This window comes from Diadema setosum, chromosome 20, assembly GCF_964275005.1.
Source record: "Diadema setosum chromosome 20, eeDiaSeto1, whole genome shotgun sequence".
Lineage (NCBI taxonomy): Eukaryota > Metazoa > Echinodermata > Echinoidea > Diadematoida > Diadematidae > Diadema > Diadema setosum.
This window is the reverse complement of record NC_092704.1, coordinates 2639665-2661233: the sequence shown is the minus strand read 5'-3', so window position 1 is coordinate 2661233 and position 21569 is coordinate 2639665. Positions and strand designations below refer to the sequence as shown.

The window sequence follows — 21569 nt, the reverse complement described above, 5'->3', positions numbered from 1 at the left end:
TAAAAAGAAAAAGAAAAAATAGAACAATAAGTTAATCCAGCGGTTTGCTTCCTAAAATGGCCGCCGTTGGGCTCCATGGCGTACTACACCTGTTTGCGTTCAGAATCGCGCGAGTAGACCCTCTAACTTGCCATCATTTTGTGGTACACACATGCCATTTGCGCGCACGCACTGCCCTGGATGGCTAGTGCTTGGCTCGCTTGATCCCTGCAGCTACAGCTTCCTCCCTGCCTAGCCTGGTAGTCCCAGGGATGCAGCGAGTGTGCAGGCGCAGGCAGCGAGTGCATTGTTTATTGCGTGCGTGGTGCCGACAACGACGACATCCCTACCCTAGTCTCCGTCTATGTGCACGGTACGGTGGCCTTACTACTGACAAACAAACAAAGCAAGCTTATCAAGAATACTTCAACATCTACTGTTGTTCGACCTGTCCAAGGAAGCTGGTCTTGTTGATGTCTTGCCTCGATCTTTGTGGCTGCTGTCTACAGGTTGACGATTCTGAGTACTTTGTACGTTCATTGACATTGTCCATGATTGACGATGGCGAGTCACCGTGTAGCTTTAGTAAGTGATGAGTGTCGAATTACACTTTGCCTTCTCGTAAAATAGGAATCCACTGCACTGGCACCATGGGCACTGTACCCCTATAGGGCTCACACCCATAAATATTTCCCCATAGGGATGTGTGTTAAAAATCAAATTTCAAAAAATTCAGTAAAACAGCTGGGAGAAATGAGGTGTTTCAGCTTCACTAACCTGGATGAGTTACATATACCCGGCATACTCGTGAAATAGGCCCCACCACTGCGTGTCCGTACAAATAGTACGGCGGCTCGCCTGTTTATACTCGTGAATTCAGCCCCACCGTGTGGCGTTTATCGGTAGATAAGCACGGCGGTGGGGCTTTCTTCCACTGTATAATACTCGTGAATGCGGCCCCACCAAACGGCGTTTACGCGAGATGCATACGGCGGTGGGGCTGATTTCCACAGCATAGCATCTTTCGTCCTCCCTTTCTCCCGTTTTTTCTTTAGTCTTCTACTTTTTATTCTCGGAAGGACTCCCTAATGTCCCTTGACTAATTTAATGGCCAATTTAACCATAAATACAACCCTACCTAACTCTAAACCCTAACCCTAACCTAACCTTGCTTGCTAACGCACGGGTGCACGCGCACTGCGGTGGGGCCTATTTCACGATTTTGCCCATATACCCTTTCATCCATCAAATTCTCAGGGTAGATAATTCAGTTCAAATTCTGTCCAGGGGTCCACAAAGCCAGACTACGAGTTCTTATCACTCAAAAAATCACCCATTTTCCGTACACGTACCCAATGAAATATAGTCCCCTCAAATTCCACCAGAAAAGCTTTCATCTTCCAACCAAAATGTAATTTGTAGAGGAATTCATACTCAATATCTACAGCTATTCAGTTTTTTTTGCCAAACGGTGTCTACATCATTGATTTTTTGCAATTTTTTTCTTCATTTATTTTGGTATCTTTGGTACGAATTTGTGAAGGGGCCTGGGGCATTCCCTTGTATTTACGGGTGTGAGCCCTATACTATACGGTGGAGGTCATATTTCTCATTTGACTTTTAAACATCATACCAGTAAATGTGTTTTTGATGAGATTTGCACCTACATCATATGGGAAATTACACATTCAAGGGTCATAAAGCTTCTCAAAGGGACATTTTTGAAACTCGTGCCCTTTGAGGTTTTTAAAAAAAAATAAAAATGTAGTGTGGATCAGTTCTTCATAAGATGAATACCTAGAGGCAGGCAGTAATCTTTGATTATGGGGGTGTCATCATCACATTATTGCCTACAAAATACTTGAAAAGACTCTGTTTTGTCAAACAGACTAACTTTATGAAGTTTGACCTGCTTCAGTGGTAGCCAAACAAAGAAATACATTAAAATAACACAGTCATTCAAAGTTGTGTGATACTGATGCCTGCTATGTACAAAGATCTATCTATACCACAACAACATAATAAGAAAACAAATTGTAGCCAAACAGAGTTGGGGGGGGGGGGGGGAGGGGTAGAGGAGAGAGGTGGGGGGGGGGGGGAAGAGATCTGACACAATAGATCAACATAAACCAGCAGAGTTTGTATGGGATGAATACTTCCCATAGACTTGTGTGCATTGCATGCATCCTCTATAGGGCTCACACCCATAAATATTTCCCCATAGGGATGTGTGTTAAAAATCAAATTTCAAAAAATTCTGTAAAACAGCTGGGAGAAATGAGGTGTTTCAGCTTCACTAACCTGGATAAGTTACATATACCCTTTCATCCATCAAATTCTCAGGGTGGATAATTCAGTTCAAATTCTGTCCAGGGGTCCGCAAAGCCAGACTACGAGTTCTTATCACTCAAAAAATCACCCATTTTCCGTACACGTACCCAATGAAATATAGTCCCCTCAAATTCCACCAGAAAAGCTTTCATCTTCCAACCAAAATGTAATTTGTAGAGGAATTCATACTCAATATCTACAGCTATTCAGTTTTTTGCCAAACTACATCATTGATTTTTAATCAATTTTTTTCTTCATTTATTTTGGTATCTTTGGTACAAATTTGTGAAGGGGCCTGGGGCATTCCCTTGTATTTACGGGTGTGAGCCCTATACTGCACAGACGTTCATGTGTGACAAATGGTGGATGTCTCGGCAACACATAGGATAGAGTGGGACGGTAGATCCTCTAGATACTAATCTATAAACCATTCCAGTAACTTGGTTAGACCCTCTATAAACGTTACGAACAGGCAGAGTGACAGATTTAGTTGTGATAGACTCTAACGTTAGTACTAATTTAAATTATAAATATACCAATGTCTTTCAATTTTATTGTGCACCATTCTGGGGCTGCAAATAAATTATGCCAAACGTTACACCTGTAACGTTAACAGTAAAATGCACACAATTCTGCACTGACACCGAGGAATTGACATCCAATGCACCTGACTTGTTGCATAACCCAGCCAGTGAATAATCTTGTATTGTAGGAGAAAGACAGTTAACGTGTTAAGATGAAAAAGAAAAAAAATGATTCACAGGATTTTTTTTTCTTTTGTAACGTTAATGTTACTTATCATGACAGGTTACTGGTAGTCAGCAGGGCATTGGCCTGGCCATAGTAAGAGCCCTCTGTAGGCAGCTTGGAGAAAGTGGGACGGTTTATCTGACTGCTCTCGACAGTGGACGCAGGGATGAGGCGGTGGCGTCTCTCAAGGCAGAAGGCCTGAATCCCGTCTCCCGAATGCTGGACGTCACAGACCAGAACAGCATCGATGCGATCCGAGATGACATCGCCAAGCAGTATGGGGGACTGGATATTCTCGTCAACAATGCTGCCATCGCATATTTGGTAAGTATATTGCATAGGCCTACTCTGAGGAGCTATTGGGTGAATGCATGAGGGGAAAATAAGGTCGTCATGATCAACCGTATCATCCACTCCGTGGTAGATATACCTATGAGCAACTACCTTAATGCCAATCACCAGAGGCTCACTCGGAGGACATGGACACAAGTGTCATATATTCCTTTTGCCCGAATACAGGCTTTCCAGACATACTTTCCTGATTCCATATGACTGTGGAACTCACTGCCCAGTTCAACCATTTGCTCCTCTGCAAACCAATTTAAAGAGGAGGTGCAGAAAATTCAGCTCCTTTAGAAGGATGCATGATGTTTTTACTCGTATGTATAGTTATGGAGCAATTGCACATCACACATCACACAAAAGTATGACGATACACCTCATTGGTGGACTGTACTCTACTGGAAAGGAAAAAGAAGACGAAGAACAAGAAATTTTTAAAGAATACAATAAAACGCATGAAATGGTAAGATATCCCGTGTGTGGTCAGTCACTGAGAAATTAGAGACAGTCACAGCTAACATAGCAAAGATTCCCACTGCACTCACTTGTGAAGAGTTTGGTGCAAACTTGCTGATTCTTAGCCACCCCACACATACTCTGGAAAACTAGGCAAAAGGATGCTTGCCTCATATCATGTGACCAAGGGTGGTATGGTATGTAAACGGAATCAACCGGGCACATGGTGATGATAAAGTATATGAAAGTTTTTGTACTTACACTTTCTATTTGTAACTTGCAACAATGATAAATAAATAAACAATCATGAGTAGTATGACTGAAAGACATCTTAGCAAATAATGTATAAAAAAGGCCTATATCTCACTGGAAGAGATGTCACTGTGACTACTAAGACTTGTGCGACTCAAAAGACAAAAAAGTGGCCTGCGCTCTCACCAAGAAGTCAACTGCAAGGCAACTTCCGAATGTCTCTAAACAAGGTAACAACTGATTAGCTCGGAAGTCACGCGGGTGTCGCTGCAATGCCTCTGAGAAGTCTTCTTATCAGTGCTAGTCTCCGGGAGATGACACAGAGACTTCACAGAGACGTCTCCACAACCAGCAAGACTTGGGTCACCACCAGGTCGTCGCCTGGTCTACTGGCCAAAGAGATACCCACTTTCATGCTTTTCATAGAAATTGTTACTGAGATGCTTTATTGGGGTTTGTTTGCTGTTAAAATGCTTCACTCCTGTGGACATACAGGAAAAACCTAGTGTGCTTTGAATACATCAGTATAATTGATCTGATTGTTTTATTTTTATTTTTTGTTTAATTTGTCTTTTCAGGACAATAGCATCCCCATGTCTGTACAGGCTGAGAATACAATGAAGGTGAACTTTTATGGAGTAGTGAACATGACTAAGACACTGATGCCGCTAATAAGAGATAGAGGAAGGTGAGTTGTGTCATCCGTTCAAGGAACTTTGCATGCAACAAAAAACAAACAAACAAGAACAATTCTTGGTCTGTATACAAGCACTACAAGTATATTAAGTTTCTAATAAAAATAGTTTTTGTGAAGAGTTGAGTCTTGCCATGGAGAGTGTTCCTAATGCCAATGGAACAGACACTTACACACACCAGGGAGATGGTATTACCTCCTTGCATACATGCAGTCAACTTCATGTTTTAAAGTCAACCTTGACTGGACTGAGGAGAGCACATTAACTATGATGATATTCAACTTCTGCGTGTACAGAAAAATACAATGTAGAAATGACGATCAATGGCAATGAAGAATCATTATTTTAATCGATTTTAACACTTGCGCTATCAACTTTGTGACACAAAATCAACTGTATAAGAAGAAATTGTGGCATGGCGAATACTACCAGATCCTTTATCCTTTTCAATACCAATATAAAGTTAAGAACTTCACACCTTTGTAAATCATGGAATCATATAAGAATATAACTTATCTCATTACAACCAAATGGATATCATATACCTTCCATCTCACTCCTTGCAAATTAAGTGATGTTGTAGAAATGCATGGTTTCAAAAAAGCACTCACTAATCTTCTCAAACTGCTGGTCCACCCCTACTTTTATTGAATTGATAAAATTCTCTTACAAGTGGTAATTTGATGCTATCCATTGCATAAACTTCTGATATGTTTTTGTGCAATCTTAGCTAATGCTGAACACCCCATTTATAGGGGTAATCTACTATAATAGTATGAATTTATTTAGTGCCATTCAAACTTTCTGTTTTTGTATGTGTTGTGTGTGAATGTAAGTAATATTCAGTTGTGTAATACAGACTGTAGTTAAGAAAGAGAGTGACTTGCGAGGCTGGGTCCCATTTCTCTTACGATGCAAGGATAGTCAACGTGTGCAGTCGTGGAGGCGTACAAGCCTTTAACAAGCTCACCCCTGAGCTACAGAAGAGATTCAAAGATGTCGCCACGGAGCAAGGGGTCATCGACCTCATGGAGGAGTTCTTACAGTTAAGTCATTTCTTTTGCTAAAGGATCAAGACATGTCAGGGGGAAGAGATATATCAAATTTGATGCAGCAGATCAGTGTAAATATCTGATATTTGAAGAATACTTGCTAAGCTAGCAATCAGAACTGTCATTTTATTGTACAGCTGTGTTGCTAGTAATAAAATCCTGTTATCAAAGCAATTTGCCAAAACATTAAGATATATTACAGTCAAACCTGTCATGGGGGCCACCTGTCTATGATGGCCACTCTTTTCGTCTATCTCAGGTGGCTGCTATACACAGGTTTGACTGTATTTATTCTTAAAGGTTGTAATTCACTTTTTATTTCTGACAAATGATGCCAAATCTGCTTCTGTGTAATGTTTTGTTAAATCGGGAATTAAAGATGATTACAGGAGATCGCTCATAGACAATGATTCAACAATTCTGTCTGTATGTGTCATGATGATGATCCACAGCATTTGTATAGCGCCATACATCTGTGAATATAGAAACGTTCAAAGGTGCAGACCCATCCAAGAGAGTTACCAGTATGTGCAGTAACTTTCTTATTTCCTGAGCTATGAATGGGGCAGTAAGTTGGATTGGTTCTATGTTCCATATCCACAGTACATATATGTTCAGTTCAAAGTACAACACAAATTGCACCCCAGCATGCCAGGTTTAGGCTGTTTGTGTCTTGTTTTATGACAGTCGAGTGAACTATTGGACTTGCTTACATCTTATTCAGGTATGAGTACATTAAATGATTTAGGTCTGAGTCAGCATCTGGTACAGGATTGGTGCAACAGCGTTCAGCATATACCATGCATTTATACTGCATCAAAATTCTGAAAGCTGGTAACCCTACACTAAAGTGTTGGGAAGTACACACTTTTTGTGTATCAATACTCTGGGAATTATTCTCTCTGGAAACACAAAATGACTGAATACATGAAAAAACTAATGTACAGTCTCCTTGTATATCCTGTATAGGTAATCCCCTTTCCTTATAACATTTACCATGTAAAATGTCAAGCATTAAATCAGGGTCCCATTTCATAAAACTTGTTATCAGTGACAATTTGTTTTAGTTGTTAGGAGCTACTGAAATCCTTGCATCTGACTGGCCAAGAGCAAATTTGTCATAGAAATGAAGCAGTTGTCACTGATACAAAGTTTTATGAAACAGGGCCCAGGTTTTTGGTTATTATTGGCCAAAGGCATAAAAAAGGAATGTAATGGGATGTAAAGAACGAGTTCAGTTTTTGTGATATGATAATGTAATAATAAAAGATTGATGATAATAGTGGAAATTGTAAATTTGTATTGCAAAGTTTCTATACCACCTGCACATAACAATACATTGGATTTAAGGGGAGAGCAGCTTTAATAACCAGATCTTGAATATACCAAGTTACGGTGGACTGTTTATGTTTTCCGCAGGTCCACAAAGAGAGGTGATCATGTAGATAGGGGCTGGCCAGATTGGGCCTACGGTACCAGCAAGCTGGGTTCCATTACACTGACCAGAGTCCAGGGACAAGCCATGGTAGAGAGCCAGGCACAGAGGGACATTCTCATCAATTGTGTAAGTAGGACAGGAATGCTACTGACTCTCCCTCTCATGAGGACATCAGAGGAAAACAGAAAGCTTCGAAAAATTTGAATAATAATTACGCAGTACCCGCTGCATGCTATAAGAATTAGAACCAACACTTGCTGTCGGGTGGAAGCTCAGTGGTCTAGTGGAGATGACGCCTGTCCGGGGATCAGAAGGTCGTAGGTTTGATTCCTGCTCGAGTATGTACGCCCATAATTTGTTGTCATGGCTACTCCTGGAAGAAAGAAAGCTTGTTGATGTTGTTGTTGTTGTTAAACTGAAATTTGCAATTACGGAAAATGGCATGCACAAAATTCATGATTTCTTACATTGACATGGCAGCTGTAGAAAATAAATGTGTAATAACGAGGATGCTACTATTCCTATGGATTGTGTTTTTACTTGATTAATCTGAAGACAGTTACTGTAAAACCTAAAATTTTCAATGCATGAAACTGTCCAGAATTTCACATGGAGCCTAGACTTGTGAATGTCACATGCACGCAAAGGTTTTTCATCTACACAATGAATTGATTGCCAGCAGCAGTTAGCGAAAGTTTCATGCTAAGAATGCTTTCGATCTTACAGTTATGTTGAATGCAGTGTGTGACAGGTAGCACATCTTAACCTGTTGAAGGCTAATCCTGAGTATGCACAGGTAGATGTCTTTTGGAAATGTGTGTTGTAGCAAAATCAGTTTGTTCTCACTAGGTTAAGTTGGCACAAGTTCAGAGCTCAGGGGTATAAAATTTGGCTTCAGGGACAGATTCTTCTCATGTTGTTTGACAGATTTTGATTATTTCATCAAATGAAAGTATAGTTTATTGTTATTGTTATCTTTATGATAATGGAAATCATTGTCATCATGATTTTTACCATTTACTACTGTGTCTGTGTTGGTGTTGCTAATATTTTCACTTGTATAAATATACTGATTTTTGGGTTTTTTTCACATTGCAGTGCCATCCAGGCTATGTGGATACCCCAATGACCGCCCACCACTCTGCAGAAAGGGCCAAGAATAGAATAACAGTGGAGGAGGGGGCGGACACGCCCGTGTACCTGTCCCTTCTACCACCGGGGACCACAGGTATACAGGGGTGCTTCCTCTCCAGACGGACCATCTACGACTTTTTCAACAATCCGGTTGATCACAGTAAACTATAAGAGAGCTGCAGTAATGATGCTAGGATGATGGAGCAGTTAATTTCATGTAGACACACTTTACCCAGTACATGTACCTCTACACCATATTCAAGTTGGCTGTGGTAAATGGAGTAATAAGCAAGCAAAAAGAATGGGAGAAACTTCATCAAAATTGGTCGCGTTTTAAGAAAGTTATAAAATCTTTTCAATAAACAGTGACATCAAGAGAAAGGCATTATGTGAATTACATTGCATATGTGTTATAATTACATACATTAGGCAAATTATATTGGATGCATCATGTAGATTAGATTTACTGCATTATGCAAATTAAATGATGTCACATCCTTACAAGTCTTCCATTGACATACACAAAAGTGTCGTCTTTTCTCATATTACGGCTTGAAATAAGAAGATAAACTTGTACTCGCTTGCATTTAATTGTTGTTCTTCAACACAAATTTCCTAGCAGTAAAGACCTACATGTGGAAAGTTATGGATTTTGCTGAATAGTCAACTAATACATGGTGTTTTTGTGTACAAACGGATCTAAGAGTTGCAGGGTGATCAGCCCCTCTGCTCATTTACATAGGTGGGTACGACTGATGTCACTGTTCACTAAAAATGCCTAATTTTGATGAAATTTCTGTCATTCCATTTGTCTGGTTTCACTCCAAGTTCAAAGGTTATTTTTACATACTGAGAAATGTTGTGTCACATTCAAGATCTCTTTAATTTTGCTGCTTTACAAGTGACATCAGTTAATTATGTTTTTTGATATGGTGCCAAAATTTTGTGTGTTCTCTCAAAGAAATAAAGTGTTACATTAGTGCATTTGTGGAGTTCTAGAATAGCTTATAACTCCTCAATTCAAACTGCCCTTTTATATATAGTAATTTACAATGATTTTAAGCTCATAATGTGAGTGGACTTTGTCTAAAAGCAAAAACAACACCTGCATAATATTGCTATAAAACATTTTCCTTAGTGTGTAAAATTAATTTTGGTGTAGGGAACTGGGAATAACATCTCTTGTCATGAAATGCCAGAGTTGCTAAATTTGTAAGAGTCTGTGTCTCAAACTGCAATTTCCTTCGGTCATTGCAGTAAAGTTTAAAATCAACAAGAGAAGAGACAACTACAACAGTTTGTACTTTTTTATTACCAGCTACAAATAATTAAGTGATCAGGGAATTTATTGCTTCATGGAAACATGTGCTTGCAAAACACAATTTTTGTCATCGCTCTCCGATACTTATTCTCACTTCCCCCATCTCCCCATATTAGTGTGTTTTGATGCAAAACAAATGTTTAGGCCTTTACATGCCACTTAGCATAAGCTACCAAGTTTATTCATCAACATCCAGTAGTATATCCGAACTTGATGTAGTTGTAGATTTGCAAGTCCACTTGGATGTAGCTATGTACCTCAGTCCAGCGGGAAGGCCAAGGCAACACAATTGGGATTAGGGGGGTTAGGATATCACTATTCATTGACAATTAATTAATTTCCACATATCTGTGCCAGTCTGTGAAGAAAGCTGTCGTGTGTGTGTGTGTGTGTGTTTGAGCTGCCGAGACATAAGCGTTAAAAAAAAAGTTTTTTTTTTGTTTTTTTTTTCTCAAAAAGATATGTGTGCTATTTCAGCATGTTCACTTCATGACTCGAAATCATTAAACCTTTACATGTAACTTTTTTTTTTCTTGGTAAGGAGTAAACTTTGTCCCACTAGACAAAATAAGATAAAGTACTAACACCAACCAGCCACTGTTTTGAGAAAAGAGTCAAAATGTTAGAATGCGCTGTGAATCCCTAACTGAACAACTCATTTAGTTATTTCAATCATGATGTACAAAATTGTAATTTTAAAACATCTGCAGATATTTAAGGAATTTGATTTCGTGAAGGAATTTTGTTGATAACTTTATAAATCATTAATATGAGATACAATGTAGTTCAGCATGCAGAGTAATTCAATGTATGTACTAAATAAGGCTGTTAGGCGGTGTTGATTAACTTGTATGCATGATTTAAATAATACAGTGTAATTTAGTTATATCATGCTCTTTGCTATCCCGTCATTAGCAAAGTGTATGAATTATTATTTATAACAACTCTAAAATTCTTCATTTTTTTGGTGATAATAAAATGATACATTTATTCAGTATGCTCCATCACCTCAGCAGAGCCACATTGTACCGAAATTTATGCTGCATAAGACGTGGACTGGAGGAGAAAACCCACTTTTTTGTTTTAGTTGCTTAAAAATAGAAATTTGTCTCCATAAGCATGCTTTTGTTGCATAAGTTGACAATTTAGTTTTTTTCTTTGTTTTCGTTTTTTTAATCATTGCGAGGAAATGGTATACCACTAGGCAGCACTTCTTGTTGATACTCAAACTGAAATATTGTCCTGGGAAATATTAAAAGAAAATGTTTGATTAAGAGGTTCGTTGAGTGCTTGGGTTTTTTCATCTGATGAGTTTGAGATTCAGTGACCTTGATAAAGACTTGTAATGTATTTTTCTCTCATTGCTATTATGTGTTCTGTAATATTATCATTAGTAGTACAGCTGTACATGTACATGAATGATACCAGTGATAGTACAATAGTAATGATGATATTAATGATGGTGATTACTCAGACTTAGTTACACCCACATCATCTGATGCACAAGGTCGTCAACTTCCTCCGATTGGCTCAATCAGTCGTCAGATTTCAGTGTCTTCCCAATTTGCCAAGACTGCCTTCACAATCAGGTGGAGAATGGTCTGTTGCCAGTTCTTCTTGGGTTTGCCGCTGTGTCTTCTCCCTTTTCGAGTTCAGCATCATGGAGCTTGGGATGCAAGACGAGATGGCTCGGGAGCCTTGCAGCATGACCCAACCATTTAAGGTGCCTGTTGCAAATTGCACCTGATGGGCCCACCGGAGGGTGGCTTGACATCTCTTGGACTTTTGTCTTGGTTATGATGTCATTGAACTAGATACGTAGAATTCTTCAGAGACACTAGTTAACATCAAAAGCATCACATTTTTTGTTCCAGCAGTGCCTATCGAGATGATGATGACGATAGTGATGATGATTATGGTTATAATAATGATAATAATATGAATATGAATAATATTTATAATAGTTATACTAATACTAATATTAGTGATAATAATAATGACAATAATGATGACAATAATAATAATAATAATAATAATAATAATAATAATAATAATAATAATAATAATAATAATAATGATAATAATAATAATAATAATAATAATAATAATAATAATTATTATTATTATTATTATTATTATTATTATTATTATTATTATTATTATTATAATAATGATAAGAAGAATGCCTTATGTGACTAGGGAAACATTCACTCTCCTTTCTCCATCATGGATAGACATAAGCAATGCACCAGATTGTATGTCTTCCATCAAGTGTTGTGAAAAGTGGTTTTTTGTGTGTGTTTGTACGAGTATTTCTAGATAATAAGGTGATGAATGTCAGATTTGGATGGGGGTGCCCCCTGATATTCATTCAACATACATTACCTCCCTAAAAGACAGGAGAGAAACTGGAAAGGTGAAAGGGGACAAATTAACTTTTAAAAAAAAATACTAAAATGTAGAAATTGAGCCTGAGAAATTGTGAATAAATATACCCCTAGGTGTTTACAAAAATAGCTGTGAATAAATCATTAGTGAGTATGGCATGCATAATCATTCAGAATGAAAATGCCATGAATATTAATTGAATGGCACTACAAATAACAAACCAACTTCTTTCAGTCAGTGGGCGACAACTGGATCAACATTTACCATATGGGCAATAATGCCTCGGTCGTGTTCGGGCCACCAAAGTCTAACTTTCTGAATACTGTAAAGCATGATATACGTATTTGTGGCATGAAAATTTTGCAAATTGGAGCCAACGGCCTTTCTCTCAGCATGAAATTTGTGTGAATTCTAATTGCCGCTGGCATCCAATGCATATTGTGTAGGCAAGAACTTTCGTGGGCATTTTAATTTCGCAGATGTTGGCACCCGTGAAATTCAAATGACACAAACATTCCTTGTTTTACAGTATGATTGATGATGAGTAAACCTTGGAGGGACGTGGGATATCTCCTCCCCCCCCCCCCCCCCACCCACTAGGCCTCTTGGGGGTGCCCTGTAATATTTTTCCGGTTTTTTTAAGGTGATGACAAAGACGATACAAGTACAGTGTATTGTGTTCTGTTATCTCTCCTAACAAGTGTAGTTAATTATTGTGTATGAGTAGTCATTCATGTAAATATAAAAATTACAGATTCAGAATTCTCTCACTTCATTGCTTTTATATGTCATTTCCTTGACTTCACTGTTACTAATCTCGACAAGGCCGACTGCCATTTATTATCAGTGAAGTGATTCTGTGGAGTAGGAAATAATTCTAAACATACAGATATTCTGTCCAGCAAGAACACGAGAATCCATACACAAACACACACACACACAAATAATAAAACATATGTATGCATGCTATACATACTAGATATACGTACATGTACAATAATAAGGGATGTACATGTACTATATATGATAGAGTATGTATACTCATAAATATGGAAAGAGATATGAGTTTACATGCTCTTTATGATTTCTGTGGTGGTTTTTAAAGTGACAATACAAACCCATGTTTGTTGGGAGACATGCATTAAATTCAAGCGAGATTATGCTGTCACTGATATACATGTAAACACAAGTCATGTGTAGTCTCAAAATTCAATTAATTGCTTTACTGTAATTGTAAATGATAAGAAAAAGGAATTTTGCCTTTCCCCAGCACATATACATTTGTACAGTGTAGACTGGACATTGCAATACTCTTTATTTTTGCTTAGTGTGTGTAAATGCTTTGGTTCTTACATGTACCATAACGTGGTCTTCTACAGAACGAGGGTTACAGTGGGAATCACCAGCACAAGTTTCAGAATGCAAAATGATGAGAAGTTACAAGCATGAAGTTCAGTTCAGCCGGTATTACTAGGTACTTAAATGGTCAAATGTAACAACACACTACCAGTACAGTTGACACATATGATGTACAAAACACTTGGCACTATAATACCTTGTCTGCTCCCAATCAGGGCTGGAATGGATGAATAGGTACCCCCAGCTGGGTGGCAAGAGGACTGAGGCATGTGAGAAGTGTTAGGGTAATCTCATAATCCATTCTGCACTGGTTGCCAAGGAGATTTAATTTTATCTTCCACACTCGATGGACCCTGAACTCAGAGCATTTTAGCTCAAATGTGACAACGGATGAGGTGCACTTTTTAATCATTTATTTCAGTACGCTTGAAACATAATGGCCCAAATACACGAAGGTGGTACAAATAAAACCATGGTTTAAACCATGGACAATTTGTATGGAGCGCTAAGTGTTGCATGGCCTATTCCGTTACTACATGTAAATTCGTCATTTCGGCAACAAAATGACCATTTCCATGACAAAATGTTGTCACTTCGTTACAAAATGATCATTTTATAGGCCATGCGACACTTGGCGCTTCATACAAATTGTCCATGGTTTAAACCATGGTTTCATTTGTACCACCTTCGTGAATTTGGGCCTTAAAGTTATCCCTGTACAGCTCAGAATTTGTCCAAGACATTGACCTATGCTAAAAAAAAAAAAAAAAAAAAAAAAAAAACACCCCCCAAAAAAACCCAACCAAACAAACAAACAAACAAACAAAAAACTTATTTGGTACCCTTTTGTGGGTTTTGCAATGGCTGGTCACATTCTGTTGGATATTTCAGAGATTGGTGAGAAGACAAGATGAGGAAGAGTTGCACACATTTATCTAAAAGAGACAAATATTTACAAACAGTATTTTTCTCTATTTTTTTTTAAACAAATGGAAAAATAAATGGTTAGCAAAGGATCCCGAGGCAAGCCATATATGCAAAAGTATAAGTTGTATGCCTTTGTACAAGCTCTATTCTGTACAGCTACATTGTTTCTGTACATTATATACAATATTAACAAAGGTCAATAAAGAGAAAACTTCTCTTTCCCCAACAGATAAATTGTGAATTCCTATACATGTATTCACTCGATCTGTTCTCAGCACCTGTAGTGCAATCTAAAACATACAATCAAAAACACATAAATCAAATGCTTGAAATTCTCTGGCTATGGTTTTTATATAAATGCATTATAATGGACTCTGCGATTCGCAAGTTGGGTGACAGCTGCGTGTTCAGAGCACTTGTGCTAGGCTGATCTGTGAGATCTTGCTTATTGTATACAAGGCGCTTACTGGTCAAGCCCCTAGTTGTACTTGTCCGTAACTCTCACAAACACACTCATAACTTTTGCAGCTAGCTCTAAAGACACTCAACAAAACCCATCTTTGAAAAAAAAACCATGACGGACATCGAGCATTCCTGCTTGTGCAGCTCTGACCGAACCTGTGGAATGGTTTACCATTAAAAATTAGGAATTCCACTTGTAGCATCATGTAGTAAATTAAAACTCAAAACATACATGTATGATTTGTTCTACACATTTTCCATCTTAAACTTTTTACGAGTGATGCAAATCAGGAGCTTTTGCCTTTCAGAATAGGTCATACTTTGTACTTAATCACTAGACATTTGATTATATTATCATTAATATCAATATTATTGTAATTGGATATAAGTCAACCTTGCTTTAGTAGAATCTATTTGGACGGAAGAAATAGCTCCGACTTACGCGAGATTGACTTTTAAAAGCAAGGTTGACTGTATTGTACATTTGATATCACGTATACCATTAGTACTAGTGGACATCACAAGCAATCAGAAGACACAAGCCCCTACTTTATGGCTAAGTTAGAAGTCACAGTACTTCCCGAGGGATGTCATTCTGCAGCATGGTATACAAAGTAAATCTTAAATTTTTAATGTCAAACTTAAATCAATCTTATTTTGTCTGATCCAATTTCTGGTTATCAAATTCCTTATGAAGATATTGGAACGTTCCCAACCATTACTTCTTTAACACTATTATGTGAGTGATTATGATTATGTGATGGATGAAAGCATTTTAAAACCTGCTGCTTATACTTGATTTAACAGCCACAAGTAAATGCCATTCAACGACAAATCAACCATACACGTCACACTTTGACGAGATTCATCCCAATCACTGCTGTCCACTTTCATCACAGCATCACCAGAAAACAGAAAAAATGTGTTTGATTCCTTACTCCCCATCTTAAAAAGGACATCTACCCCAAATAAATAAGCTTCAAAAAAAGGAGAAAAATATTCCCTACAGAACGATACAAAATGACGAATATCGGATAAGAAGTAAGGAAGATATATCTTAAAATTTCATTTTTTTTCTCAAAAAACATCTCTTGACAAGTCCTTATGAATATAATATAAAATGAGCAAGTTGATGTCATACTTTCACAATATTTCATGTTTGTTACATACGAAATTCAGAAAAAAATTCAGAAAATAAGTTGATACAAGTGAAGGCATGTTATCAGAGTTAACACTTGTTCTTTCTTACATATGACTGGTCAAGTAATGGTTTCCCCCAAAAATGTGAAATTTCAAAATGTCATACACTGTATCTTCCTTATTTTCTATCTGATATTTGTCATTTTGTATCGTTCTGTAGGGAATACTTTTCTCTTTCTTTTGAAGTTTATTCATTTTGGGGGAAGATTTTCTCTTTAAAGAGGATGAAAACTAAAATGATAATGACCTTTTAACCTTCTCTGTCTCTTCTGATGTATTGTGGGATGACCTGTGCTGTGTATTCATGGCATTTACTGCTGTACCCTCTTCTCTGTTATTCTTTGATGGTGTGATCTCATTGATACCTTGCATGCTGTCAGATGTTGCAGCTTCACTTCTTTGTTCTTCATACGAGTTATTCATCACTGGAGAAATCTCATTGGCTAGTTGCCCACTTCCACGTGTAGGATGGTCAATTACTGTTTCTTCAACTGACATATTTCTCCCTGACGTATTCCCATTTGTACGTTGCTCATTCAGAGGAATTGAAGCGCCGTCAGGATCATCTGTTGTCTCGGAGTTTGATAGCAAATTATGCATACTGTTTTGGATGTATTTGTATTTTAGTTCACATAAAGTACTTATTGTCAATGCTAAAAGAATGAATACGACTGGAATGATTACTTTCACGTTACCATTACCAGGAGAGTTCGGTGTACCTGTACCAGGTGATGTGGTATTGTTGATTTCATCAGATGATCCTTCTGTGCTCTTTGGTGAGTCAGTGGTGGAGCTTAAGTTTAAATGTATGCAAAACCCCTCACTTATATTACGTATCGGCTGCTGAGCAAGAGGAGGCGGCTCATTTACAGGTGGGACTATCTATATGTATGTTTTGTCATCTCCCTGCGAGTGAAGCCTGGAATACCATAGACGGAGTGTTTCCAGTTGACAGTCACAGTTCCATGGATTGCCTTCGAGTAAAAATATTTGCAGACGACCAAGTGTCTCCTCTGTTGCATTCTCAAGTCTCGTCATGTTGTTGTTTTGCATGTCCAGAGTCATGATTCGCGGGAGTTGAAGAACTCCTCCAGTAGAAATTAACTGGTTGTTAGAGATGAGGATCGTCCGAAGCTTACTCAAATGTATGAAAAGCTCTGGTTCTAAAATAGTAATAAAATTTGCTGACAGGTCTAAGTATTCTAATGATTCCAGGTCTTTAAAAAGGTCATTTGGTAATATCTCTAGTTTGTTATGCCTGAGGTCAAGACCTCTCAGATGCCTCAAATTATCAAAGACACCAGGATTAAGTCTTGACAAGCTATTGTTGTACAGGACAATGATCTCCATTTTGACAACAGAGCCAAATGTCCCACTTTCAATGTCTGTAATGTTATTGTGGCTTAAGTATATATGTCGAAGATCACTGTTCGACCCATTCAGGGCAAGTCTGTCAAATAGCTCGAGGATGTTGTGTTGAAGGTCAATCTTTCTCAGCTCCGGTACACCAGTGAAGGCGTTGGCTTCCACCTGTATGATAAAGAAAATATGAACATTTTGAATAATGTTGTTGTACATGCAACTTGTGTTGTAAACATACATTACGTATTCCCTGGGACCGGCAGTTTTTTTAATTGTATAGAAATTTTGTTATACCTGCACAAATACAGCATATATACAGATAGATTAATATATTAATTTTGGGACCAGAATTTCAAAATTTGGTTTTAACTGTGCTTGTTATTACGGGGGTATACTGTACTGTATTCTTCAAACTGCATTTTGTGTTTGAAATTGAGATTTAGCCATTCTCTGATACTTAAGTTGTTCTTGAACAGATGACAATTTGGGAATATCATCTGATATAAGTTTGAGAGTTGAGATACAATTCAAGGTGATTGGCAACTCGTTACCTTCCTTTTCAACTGACCGAAGCCCTTTCAATTATAGAAAATATAAACAGTCAGACCCATTTATGACTATAGTTTTGTTTAGAACCACACTTCTTACTGGCAAATATCCTTTTCTTTTTGTTCCATTCTATCTTTCTGTTTGGATGCAGGTGAGAAAGCAGTCACTGGTGTGGCATTCGTAATCACTCGTGGAACTATTTCCATTCCTCCATTATATACCATTCAGTTCTAGACAGTCAACACATTTACCCGGTATTTGCATACGTAGAACTCTAAATATATCCTATCCTTTGGCCATTTTGAAATACAACTTGAACTGTCGGGCAATTTGAAATACAGATAGCCCCTAGCTCTACTTTCAAAAAGATAATTGCTTTAACAATTGCTTTAATAATTAGGTGATCCGAGTATCCTCTCGGACCACCTTCTGTTTCTGTACGGATTCTTTGTTCTTCTTCTTCTTTCTATTTCTGGACAAAAGTTGTTATGAGGTTAGCTCAGAAAGTCTTCAGCCTATCAATTTCAAAATTATACCATATTTGTATCATGTCCTAAAGACGACGGATCTAATAAAATCATAGTGATCATTCGACCGTGACGTCACTGTGACGTCATTATATGAAAACACATTCTCATTCATATCTCATTAATGGAATGGAATTTTTCAATGAAATTTACGTCACATATATTTCAAGTCAAGCGCATTCTCAAAATTCATATATACCCTTCAAACGTGCTCGTACGTGCGCGTTGAAATATTTACATGCTCCAATCGAGCTCATTTTTTTTTTTGCACACATTTCAGACCATTTGGAGCATTTTTTGAAAAATTGAAAAAAATTGGACGGACGCGTACGCGCGCGCATATACGCACGCACAGCTCATATGCAATAGAAATTTTCCGTTTTTTCACACGTATCGGATGTCCGAAATATCAAGGAATATTTCTACCAAGTTTCAAGTCAATATGACGTCATACGGGCCCGTCAAAGTTGAAATTCCGCGCGCGCGTCAATGGCGATATACAGTGCAACTATGCCAAAAACCGCCAATTTTAAATCCGATTTTACTCGTTAGGATGAACAGTGACCCCCCATTTTCTTTACATATTCTGAAAGCTGATGAGTTGTACATCATTTCATGGGTTGGCGATGCTGCAAAAATGATTAAAAGATATCAAATTTCTTAATGAAATAAAAAAAGTTAATTTTCAAATTGACGTCATCAAATTTCAAGTTCACTCGAGCGTTTCTCACTTATCCTTTGCCAGTATTCACCCAGATTTTAGTATGTTGTAGCTTATTAAATGCTCTTTCATAAATATGATAACAAAATTTTGATTGGTTGACGGCATCACCTCATAAAAATGGATTGAAAGTAATCTTGTCAAATTTCACCAGTTTACGTGTTATCTCTATGGGAGTGCAGTTTTTTTGGAAATGAAAATTGACATGACTATCTTTTTCGAGCAGTAGCTCACTTATCCTTTGGTGAATTTCTCCCAGATTTTGATATGTTGTAGCTGAGACTTTGGGCTATCGCTAATGTGTCCATTTTTTTTTCATATGACGTCGGCATCACGGTGAAAAACTTGGTTGAAATTAAAGCTTATCTTCGATGTATTGAGATATTTCTTTCTGCAACTTTCTTCGCAATAACTCAAGAAAAACAGCCCCTATCACCCCCATATTTTGCACATGTTTAGTTCATGTCACGTACATTATTTCATAAAATAACAACTACTTGATCGGACACCATCTTGGGTATGTAAATTAAGGTCAAAGGTCAGAAATGTTTCATCCTGTATCTTGGTGAATACATATCCTAGCTTTTCAATATTTTGCACACGCAAAGACGATGTTACAAGGATCATTTCACAAAATAAACACTTTTTACTCGGATGCCATCTTGGCTGTGCAAAGTGGGGTCAAAGGTCAAATATACTTCATTCTGTATCTTCGTTAGTGTATACGGAATTCGGTATTAAAGATGGCAGGTCTGACTCCCTTTTCTAAATGAGAATCCAAACATCACACGGCCAATGTCCCCAAACACAGATGAAACCTGTATGGTCATGCCTATTAAAGGGATCAGGACTCAAATCATTGATTTCCATATAGATCGGATCACCTAATTTGTCAGTGTTGACAAATTCCAAGTCTAGTTGCTTTATATTAATTTGAATAAAGTTTGATTTAGGGGGTGTTTAAACATTCAGTGTATTTGGTGTTGCATTATTAAATCTTCTGAGTATGATAGACCCCGTTTACTGTGCAGGGCTGGGCCGAGCCGCGGCTGAGCCGGACTCGGCCCGGGCTTTTAATTCAAACCTTTTATTATTTTTTTTCGTAGTGGCGCTCTGGTTGTAAACAAATGCAATTTGGTATAGTCAGGTTTCCAGACCCTTCGCCAACTGGACTCCACCGCGGGGACGAAGTTGCCGCCTTTTCAGGATAAAACCACCTGAAACTATACTAATTTTCGATGTTGAGGGCGTTAATATCCTGAATAGCAAAATAGTACGGACAGAGTGTCTGGAAGCCAGACTAAATTTGGTACTGCATTTGGCCCAGTTTGCATTTACACTGAGAAAAGGCCGAGGCCACCTCCAGAGCGTGGCCAAATGCGCGATCAATTTTGGCCCCGCATTTGGCCTTTTGCGCGTTTCGCTATACACTGAAATGAAGGCCGGGCTCAGCCGCGGCCGAGCCTGGCCTTTTCTCAGTGTAAACGGGGTCTAATTTTGGTTTCTGTCCATCATGTAAAACTGTCCTCTCAACACTGTTAAGATGTATAATTGATTTGTAGGAGTGTACAAATGTAATGTTATATTGTGCAGGCACACCTGGTCGCCATAGTGACATCTCTAGTTTACATTACGGTATATAATTCATGTAACACAGATATTTTGTTTGTTTGTTCAATATTATAACCATTGATCTTATTTACCTGTTTTTTAATCCATATGACTTACAGTTTATATAGGTTACTACAGTTGTATACCGTAAACATGGCTATTTACGGTATACAACTGTAATACTCATAATTTTACTTGTCTACACAAAGTCTGTAAATTGGACATATTTATTAATGTTAAGTAGGGGCGACACGTATGGGTCCACATGCATAAAGGCAGTGTGTCTTCTGGTGTGCCCTGACCACATGTTGTCACCATTTTATATCCCACATAAGTATGTTTGACCAATGGGATTACTTGAATTTGGAACATGTAACCGAGAGATGTCCATCTCCCAACATCTATGCCGTGGTACTACAGTAGTTGTATCACATTTTATGTGATATACTTTTCTATTAGCACTTTTTACCATACCCATGATTGCAATCAAAGATAACGCTCGCATTTTTTGGCCATGGAAGTTCAATGTAGCTAGCAAGTTCTAGTGGCACACATTCTGTGCACATAATTTTTATCACAATTCTCTTTACCGGTACATTGATGTTCATGTATTGTTATCGTCTTATTCCACTGCCGCAAACCGGGGTTATACCGCCTATGCTGTAATATTCAGCATGATAATGAAATAAAAATCTGCATGGCTGATGCAAAAA

At 37.9% G+C, this 21569-nt stretch overlaps 1 protein-coding gene and 1 pseudogene across 1 annotated transcript; one reads left to right on the top strand and one right to left on the bottom strand.

Moving 5' to 3' along the window:
- The first annotated feature begins 394 nt into the window (after positions 1–394).
- Positions 395–11026, top strand: LOC140243346 (carbonyl reductase [NADPH] 1-like). The gene is made up of 6 exons (XM_072323021.1): positions 395–564; positions 3118–3384; positions 4689–4798; positions 5725–5850; positions 7277–7421; positions 8394–11026. The coding sequence occupies exons 1-6, from the start codon at positions 541–543 to the stop codon at positions 8598–8600; spliced, it is 879 nt and encodes a 292-aa protein (XP_072179122.1). The 5' UTR covers positions 395–540; the 3' UTR covers positions 8601–11026.
- A 265-nt stretch (positions 11027–11291) lies between these two features.
- On the bottom strand, positions 11292–21334 carry LOC140244013 (uncharacterized; annotated as a pseudogene).
- Positions 21335–21569: the final 235 nt, after the last annotated feature.